Here is a 9,764-nt window from a genome sequence, read left to right on the forward strand (position 1 = left end):
CAATGTTAGAAGTAACATTTAATGGTGAAATCCCTTTATGACAATTATTGGACAAGAAAATTTGCCTGATGGATAGGATAGGAGAAGAAAAATCAAAACAATAACACATCAAAGAATAAAAACAATGGGAATATTCAAACTCTTGATAAATATCGTAGTTTAGAGAATGTAAGGAATTATGCATCTAAAATCAAAATATATATTATATTAGAATTAAATATAAAAGGAATTGTTTTTAAACTTACAAAATTGCGGAGAAGCAGAATTATTTGTATGGAAGAGTTGATGTTACGTCAATTGCATATTGTAATCTATATATAATATACGAGCTATATATTAATTAAAATTGTTTATTTTCAACCGAAAACATAATTTGGTTTTCTAAATAAATAATATCAAAATGTAAAAATTCACGATATCATGTAATTGCATATATATGCACGATATGCACAGAATACGGAGCCATATAAAAGGAATTTTTGGGTAAAGGTGTAAAACTGTCACAGGAGTTTGGTGGACTTTATTTTCTATCAGTATTTATGGCTAAGAAAACGGTATACACTGACAATTTGGAAAATCGAATAAACACTGTGTGTATAAACAAAGATGTAAATACACAACTGTCAACAACGCAATTTGTGACGTATGGCATTACCAAGATCCTTTGTTAAGCTTCGTGATTCGTTACCAGACTGAGCCACTTGAGAGTTCCCGTCGACTTTCATAGAGAAATCGTACTTATCTGACTATGGTATATTATTTTTAAAGTTAAAAAAGTTTTTTAGACAATTTTGAATACATGGAATACTGTAATTACCAAGAAACCAGTAATTTTATTTTATACTGTATATTTTTGAGTGCTCGAAAACTCTAGGCTCTCAAAACTCGGTAAAGTCAAGATAAAAACGATAAGGGAACTTCACCAAAGCCTAGATGCTGCACCTCACTAGCGAACCTTTAATAAGTTCCACGAACTAAAAAATCCATAACTTAAATAGAGATGGAGACATATTTTTCTCTTTTTAACGAATGGTATATTTTTAGTTCTTGAAACTTATTATAGGTTCGCTAGTGAGGTTCCGCATCAATGCTTATTCTATGTCTCTGTAGTGGGATTCCGATGCCGCGTTGAAAGTCGAACTCTGGTCGAACGAAAGTCAAACGTGAGTAGATAGAAAGCAGCCCTTTGCGTCGACCATGCAGAGTTCGAAAGGCGGTAACTTACCGGTAAGTTCTCAGACTTGACACAACAAAGTAGCAAAATTTCAAATAGGTGTACAGTCTTACATTTTTAAAAATGATTATTTACCTTATTTTACTAAATGTTAGTAATATCAATGTACATTTAAAAAATATAATTAGTTTGAGAGTTATTCCAATCTTTACAAAACGTCGAATTTTGAAGTTTTTGGTTGCAGTGTTTTTTATAACGTTGATATTTTGCCGCCAATTTGAATTTATTAGACTCGAAATTTTATTACATTTCATGTTATAATGTGGAAACGTTTTTATAGTTTTTTTTTCATTTTTTTGAAGCGACAGGTGAAAAAGAGTATAATTTGATCAGACAGCTGAGTAAGATAATGACTGAACAACGAAGAATATTTATAAATCACAACAATAATATTTAATATCCTACTTAGTTTTCTTCATTCCAAAAACTAGAAAGTTAGCATATTTAGGAACGGCTATCAGACTGAGTAAGTTTAACTAAAGTATTAATTCTTCATGACTGATACAAACTGTTCTAGATTATAACCGATAAATCAGAGGAATGAGATTTATATAATACTCACTGTTCTACGTTAATTATTCATCTTCAGCTGAGTATCATAGGTACTTCGTTTTTCTAATATGAAAAATTATAATTGTGAAGTAGTGTTCAATTTTACTTGAAACTTGTTCGAAACTAAAGTTTAATCATTTTTGAAAGAATTGATGTAATATTGATAAATAAAATTCTATTTTGAAAAATATGATTTATATTGCATATAAAACTAAAAAATTATTTTTATTTTAATGTTTATATGTTATTTAGGTTTAAGTACATTGAGTATAAACGTCATTTAGCTTAAAAAACAATAAATGATAGTAAAGAAATGAAAGTTTTCGTCAATTTCCGATAAATTTTCGCATTCTCGGTAACATACCGTAACGTTCTCCGTTACCTTCTACGAACCAGTGTTACAGATGGCACCCTAATCAGTCGGTCCCGCTTTTGCATTGAATTGCATTATGAAACAGCAACAATAATTTAAAACTCAATACTACTTACAAATAAAAAGGCAACGAATTATGAAAAAATAAGAGTAACTATGATTTATAATTCTAAGAAAGAAAAAGTCATGAAAATATGTAGTTTCGTATGAATTAAATTTAATTTTGAGATGCACTTTAAAAGCATCAGTTTGGATTTCATATTTCTATTAATTGTTTTGCTAATATTATCTATTTTATTATTTGTTAGAGTTTTGGAAAAATGATTTGTTGTTAAAATTATTATTGCAGCTGATAAATAAAATTAATAATACTTAAGACCTCAACCAAAAATTTTCAACATAGTCAGAAGATCAGAAGAATTAATAAAAAAAATATCTTGTATGTTCAATAGGGCGTATCGAAAAAACAAAACGTTGCTTGCGCGAAGTTCTAATAGCAATGAAAACTTTATTTTGGCAGTCAAAAACACTACCCTAAAGTTTAATTACAACAAAAATCCCTCTGTCTCCGCATCATAGATATAGCTCAATATCTCAAAAAACCGTAGCACTTCTTGAAATGTGGAATTCCTGGAAGCGACTGTCTGCCACTGCCGGCAAGCAGAGGTATGAGAAGGCCTTTATACGCTTTATACGTACCCATCCTTGCTAATGAAGAAGCCAGCGCCACGCAGTGCTCATAACGATGGACCGGTGCATTACTGCGCATGCGATTGAAAAGAATGCTAGTTGTGGTCCATTTACATTTCGCATTTATCTCATTCTAGATTTTTCTTTGTCCGTGAGGATTTCCCGGTTTGGTGGAAAATCTAGAGTGAGATAAATGCATGTCATCTTTCCGTGGTAGAGTGAGAGAAATATATATATTTTCCGTCTGCATTCAAGAGAGGTGTAAATAGAGCATAATTCATTTCTCATTCATGCATGCGCAATACTGCTTCGGCCTCTCGTTGGGAGCACTGGCGCCACGGTGGGATTAATGTCACTCACTGGTGCCCATGATCCAAGAAAATTGGTTCCCAAGAAGAGGAAGGAGACTGTTCGGTTACGTTTCAGCAAAGTTTTATTTCTGTTTACAAATTTTGACTTGTTTATACATATCTTTTGAATAAGAAAATTAAGTGTTGATAAACTTGCATGCAGAATTAGTAACAGAATGACAGGGCAGAGGTAATATATATGATGCTAAAAAGCTATTATCTGTAATAAGTAACATCAATGTAACTAAAGTAACCAAGCAATATTCATTGAAAAATCAGTTAATTTGACGTCGAAATTATTTTAAAAAAATGTTTGATTAATGTTTGAGATGTGGATAATCAGAATATATGATATATTTTTAAGTATAATGCATATCAGATGCATTTAAGGACAATGAAATTTCGATGGGCTACGTTTGAGGTTATATGTGCCCATATAATGAAAAACATGAAAAAGAAATATTTATGTACTATAATCGTTTAAAATTACGCGTCTGCCAAAATAATGGCTTTATTTCTTATTTTCTTATGAAACTTCTCATTCAAATGTGTAGAATTTAAAATTATGGTATGAGTATAAAATCTATTAGATTATTTTTTAAACTTTATGAATAAAGACTAAGAATTTACTATTGGGGGCCATTAAAAAAAAAGTAACGCTTCTTCCTGAGTTGTTAGCCCCCCCCCCCCCCGTTAAGACAATACATGTTTTTTGAATTGCTCCTGATTGTTCGTCTTTCATATTATTTTTTATACCGAAATGTGTGCTAAACTTTTTTTTCTTTTGTTATAGATTGCAGGTAGATTATATAATAAATTTTACTAGAATTCATTATTAACTGTACGAAGCCATTGATGTTTCGACATCAAAATTTCAATCACAAATGAGCTTTTGTAATAATTCTGGTACGCCAGGAACAGTCGTGAAATTTAATCCAGTTTATGCAGATGAGACATTGGACAATAAATTTGGAGTCTCTAAAACAGTAAAAACCGTACAATTTTGTATAACTTTTATGAAGGAGTATGAAACAAAATCTCTAGAAGAATTGCGATTTGAAGATTACACATTAGGCCGAAAAGGGCCACAAGTTCAGATAACTGGATTGTTTTCTGCTAAAACTCAACCTTCATGCTTTGGCAGTTTTTCATCAAAGTCAATCCGAGTTACTCCTAATTTTGCGTCGACATCTTGTGAATTTGAAATGACGAGCCAGTCTAGAGAAGTTGGTATATTTAGCAATCCAGATACAGGATTTTGCGAAGTGACAACAACTAATACGTTCGGATTGAACTATAATACTCCTCCCAATATTTTCAGTACTGGTAGTCCAACTAAACCTTTGGAAACAGCATTAGCAAGTCATCCTACATACGCAGCAACGATACCATTTTCAACGCAATCATCCTCCGGAGGTGAACGAAGTGTTGTACATTTTTTACAATGGATTACACTGGACTTACATTTTTATTTTAATATGTTCTTGTTCTAGGTTTTAGGAATGCGAACGCAGTACTAGATTTCTTCGGTAATCATCAACCCACAACAAGCCCTTTTGGCAAATTTCAAAAAACGCCTTTCGCTCAAAGTGAAATTTCCAACAATTCTAACTTGATAGGTTCATCTGGAACAGTCATAAAGTTCATTCCAGTCACAGGAGTTGACACAATGATTAAGTTCGGAGCGACTCAAATTGTATCAACCCGGCATCATTGCATAACTTGCATGCAAGAATATGAGTCGCAATCCTTAGAAGAATTGCGTCTTGAAGATTACGCAGTTGGGCGAAAAGGGACGCCAAATCAAGGAACTAGATTCTTCGAGGCTCCAGATCAACCTTCACTTTTTGGAGTCGTTGCCGCTGGAAGAAGTGTTGAGACTCCACGTTTAGGATCAAAATCTTGGGGATTTGAAACGAAAACCGAACCAGGAGGAACTTGTCTCTTCAATAAACCAATCACATGCTTCAGTGCACCAACAACAACGACTTGCGGTGTCCCATTTAATTCCACGACTTCTTCAAACCTTTTCGGCGCTAACACGCAAGCGAAATCATTTATTGCGGCTGCACCAGCTAATGTTCCAGCAGCTGAAACTGGATTCGAAAAGACTCAGAATACTTCTTTTGGAACAGCGCACGTAAATCATAATATTGGATTATTCAATCCAAAGGAATCTACCTTTGCTTCGCCAGATCTCTGCTTTAATACAAACATTGAAATAAATAAAGAAGAAGCCGCCTCGATTTTACCATTTTCTTCGAGTAATGAATTCGGTGGATTTCAATACACCTTAACTACGAATACAACAAGTGTCTCCGATGCGAAACCTCCAGGAACAATTGCTGGTGGAAACACAAACTGCGCAGTTTCTTCCACATCTATTATGTCCATTAATGCCAATACTGAAATTGTAACGCATGCAGAACAACTAATTGTAAAAGATGATAAAATTCAACAACTGACTAACGAGTTAGATTCCTTAAAATTGGATTTGAAACATGTTAAGGACGAATTAAAAAGCTCTCCTTCGAAGGGAAGAAAACGAGTTATTATTCAGAGAGAAAAAGAAAAGGATAAGCTACTCAATGAGGAACAGCAGAAGAATAAAAGACTGATGGCTGAGATCAAAAATCTGAAAGAGCAAAATAATAGTTTAGTGAATTTAAACATCGAATTGCAAAAGGCGATGTTGAATCGCACGGCCAGACGCCAAGGTATATAAAAACTTTTCAATTATTAGTTTCTTTTTAATAATGATATTTCCCGATGTGTATATAATTAATATTTTGCAGGTACGTTAAAATATCTACTAAGGGAAAATAGTATCGCCGATGGCAATGGAGATATTAACCGAAAAGAAAATAATGACGGAGAAAAAATTTCGAATTCGTTACATGAAATGTCTTTCTCAGATAACATGAATAGTATCGATTGTGCTAATGGATGCGATAAAAAAGAAACATTTGATGACAAAGAAAGTAAGTTCAAAATAAAACATCTATTTTATTTGAATTTAGATACTGAATTTTATTATAAATGACAAATGTTTTACGTTTAAATAATTTTGAATGAACTTTTCCGAAATGTTTTTTTTGTTAGATAAATTCACTCATCCCGCATTCGATAAATTTAAAAGAATTGATGTTACTTTTAATAATTCGATTTCGCATAGGGGACCCTACTTAAATTACGTAACAGGTCAGGGGTGGGGGGAGTCGGGACATTTTCTTACGGAAGGGGGTAGGCGGTTGTTCACTCATGTACGTAATGGTTGCAAATTCGCTAAACTCTCCTGAATATTATCTTTTTATTTATAAATTTTATTTTTTGATTGAAAATTCACCAATTTTCTCAAAAAGACATCTTTTTTTATTGGAAATTCAACTGTGTTTTTTTAAAATGCCTTTTTGGGTTAAAAATTCAACTTTTGTTTAAAATTCATATTTTGTTCCCATCTAGGGTTCGTACTAAAACTACGTAACAGTTTACGGGAGCTATAATTACCGAGATTGGTCAGGGAAAAGTCAGGAATTTAGAAAATAAATCTGGCAAAAGACGGAGAATGTCTATAACTATAAGTAACTCCCAAGCAGAATAAATTTGAAGTTTTTGAATTTGAATTTGAAAATGTTTTATTCCGTTTAAAAAAGATTCCAAGTTTACAATGTTGCAAGTTTAAAATCCTGGTCTTTGAATATTAATCGCCAGGAAAAGGGAAAAATTGGTCAGGGTTATAAAGATTTATTATTTTATTTGAAAATTCACACAGATCGTTAAAGTTATTCCTTGTGGTTCAAAATTCCATTAATTAGCAGAAAATGAACTTATTGTTTAACATGTTTATTTTGGTTTTCGAAAGTGAACTGAAATATTCTTTGGGTGAAAATTAAAATATTTTTTAAGTTTTTTTTTTTTTTAATTTGATCTGTTTCAGAAGAAATTTTATTTCTCTTGAATAAAAATGCAACTAATATTCGTTTGAAAATTCAACTTTTTTTAAGTTTGTTTTATTTTAAAATTCACCTGCTTGAGCAGAAATTACATCTTGGATAAAAATTCAACTGTTTGTTTGAAAATTTAACAAAATTTGTTGAAAAGTCATAATTTTGTTTGAAAAATTTTGCTGTTTTGTTAAAAGTTTAACTGTTTCCTAGAAAATTTACTTCTGGTTTAAATTTAATATTTTGGATTTTATTGTATAAAAATACAACTGTTTGGCTGAAAATTCTACGGTTTTATTGAAAATTGAATTATTTCGTTGATAATTAACTTTTTGTTTAAACTTAATATTTGGGTGTTAAAAAGAGAACTGAAATCCTTTCTGGCTAAAAATTCAGCTATTGGTAACTATTTCGTAGAGAATTAAACTATTTTGTTGAAAATTCGTTCTTTTTGTTTAAAAAAATTCGTCTTTTTGGATTGACATTTCAATTTTTCCGTCGAAACTTATTTTTTGTTAAAAAATTCATGTTTTGATCTTGAAAAGTCAACTGGAATTTTTTTGGGTGAAAATTCAACTATTTTTTTTTTTAAATAAAAAATACGACTGTTTCACGATTAATTTAATCTTTATTTGTATAAAAATGCAACTAATTGATACAGAATACCAAAATTTTGTTAAGAAGTCATCCTTTTTGGTAAAAACTTCGTCTTTTTGTATTGAAAATTCAATTTTTTTTGTAGAAACTTATTTTTTGTAAAAAAATTTTTATTTTGATCTTGAAAAGTGAACTGAAATCTTTTTTCGATGAAAATGTAACTATTTTTTTGATCGTTTGAATAAACATTTGTCTTTTTCACGAGATATTTGATCTTTTGGGGGAAAAAATGAATCTGTTTGGTAGACAATTAAACAATTTTGTTAAAAAGTCATACTTTTTGGTTAAAAATTCCTCTTTTTGGATTGAAAATTCAATTTTTTTCGTAGAAACTTATTTTTTGTTTAAATATTCATATTTTGATCTTAAACAGTCAACTGGAATATTTAAAAAAATAATTTTATTGGAAATTTATCTTTTTGATTTAAAAATTCATTTGTTTTAGTAAAAATTTAATTTTGTTAAAGAAAATGTTACTTTTTGGTTAACAATAATTCTCCTTTGTTTGAATATTCAATTATTTTGTTTGAAAGATTTGGCTGAATCAGTCTGTTAAGAAATAATTTTGTTGCTGAAAATTAATCTTTTTTAACTGAAAATTTAAGTACTTGGGTAAAAGTTAAACTACATCGTTAAAAATTTGGTTTTTATGGAAGGCTGAATGTTGGAAATTTAACTGTTAAGTGGAAAAGCCTATTTTTTAGATTAAAATAATTTTTTTAAAACTAAAAATGGATCTTTTTCATTTTTTTAAGATTGATCTTTTTTAGTTGAAAATTCTCCCTTTTGGTAAAAAAAATTGTTTTCTTGGTTTGAAATTTAATTTTTTTCGGGGAAAAATGCATCAGTTACGGGGAAAATTAATTTTTTGGTGAAAAGACATATTTTTTTTAATTCAATTTTTGTAGAGAAAATTTGTATTTTTGCTTAAAGATTCAACAATTTCCATAAATTTTTTTTTCTTGAGTGAAAAATCTTTATTTGTTGAAAATTCGTCTTTTTGGTTAACAATTTTTTCGTGAGTGAAAATTTCATCTTTTTTGATTGAAATATAAACTATGGCCCTTTTTTGTTAAGAATATATATTTTTAGTTTGTAAATTCAACTATTATGTTGGAAATTTAATTATTTTGTTAAAAATTAGAGTATTTTGTTAAAAAAGCCATTTTTATAGTAGCAAAGTACCTTTTTTTGTTTAATATAAATTAATACATTTACAAATTTTTAATATGTATCTGAAATACTGTTTTATTCTGTTTATGAAAGATTCTATGTTAAAAGTCAATAACTAGCCAAACATTTAAGGAAACTAAAAATTACGTAGAGTAAGGTAATGTTATTTTATTACTAATGGGACTATCATCGTACTCTTCAAAGTTTAAATCTCGCTTCCCATTATGCAGAGTAAAGTTGTTTATAGCTCTTAGTAGCAGGTGGTACAAATGTAACAGCTTGAAAATGAAGACGAGCTCGTTTCCATGAAAAAAGGTTTAAACTAATATGAAATAATTTGGTGCCGAATCTCACTTTAGCATGAACCATATGAATTCAAATCTCTTTCTAGAAGAATATGTAACTTTTATTTATTTTTAATCAATAACAATATTTTTGCCTACTTTTTGCAGCTCCTGACATTAAAAAGAGCTTGCTTGTTGTGGAACAATCGCCAAAGTTTACTATAACTGTCGAGGATGATTATGCAGGACCAAGACTGGAAGATGGAAAGGTGACTTTCAAATTCATGGAAGAATTAGTGAAGTATTACAAAAAACAAGGAAAGCTTCATCGCAATTACGCTTGCAAGATTCTTTTGGATGCGAAAACTTTATTTGAATCGCAACCAACTTTAGTAGATGTCGAGATTCCTGAGAATGGTAAATTCACGATCGTTGGTGACATACATGGACAATTCTTCGATCTTCTCAATATATTTGAGATCAATGGGTTCCCATCAGAAACCAATC

At 30.4% G+C, this 9,764-nt stretch overlaps 2 protein-coding genes across 5 annotated transcripts in view; one reads left to right on the forward strand and one right to left on the reverse strand.

Annotated features, from left to right (window-relative positions):
- LOC117167429 (nuclear pore complex protein Nup98-Nup96-like) overlaps positions 1-603 on the reverse strand; it is an 11,049-nt gene extending 10,446 nt beyond the window's left edge. For all 4 annotated transcript variants that reach the window (XM_033352346.1, XM_033352347.1, XM_033352344.1 and 1 more), the window contains exon 1: positions 246-603. The gene's annotated coding sequence lies outside the window, so the exon portion shown is untranslated. The remainder of the gene's footprint in view (positions 1-245) is intronic.
- A 2,601-nt stretch (positions 604-3,204) lies between these two features.
- Positions 3,205-9,764, forward strand: part of LOC117168096 (serine/threonine-protein phosphatase PP-Z1-like) — an 11,813-nt gene continuing 5,253 nt past the window's right edge. The window contains exons 1-5 of the mRNA XM_033353464.1: positions 3,205-3,389; positions 3,993-4,615; positions 4,693-5,916; positions 5,995-6,180; positions 9,426-9,764. The exon at positions 9,426-9,764 is cut by the window's right edge and continues 3 nt beyond it. Of these exons, the coding sequence (XP_033209355.1) occupies positions 4,084-4,615; positions 4,693-5,916; positions 5,995-6,180; positions 9,426-9,764 (2,281 nt within the window). The 5' untranslated portion in view covers positions 3,205-3,389; positions 3,993-4,083. The remainder of the gene's footprint in view (positions 3,390-3,992; positions 4,616-4,692; positions 5,917-5,994; positions 6,181-9,425) is intronic.

The sequence above is a fragment of the Belonocnema kinseyi genome, chromosome 2, assembly GCF_010883055.1.
Source record: "Belonocnema kinseyi isolate 2016_QV_RU_SX_M_011 chromosome 2, B_treatae_v1, whole genome shotgun sequence".
Classification (NCBI taxonomy): Eukaryota; Metazoa; Arthropoda; class Insecta; order Hymenoptera; family Cynipidae; genus Belonocnema; species Belonocnema kinseyi.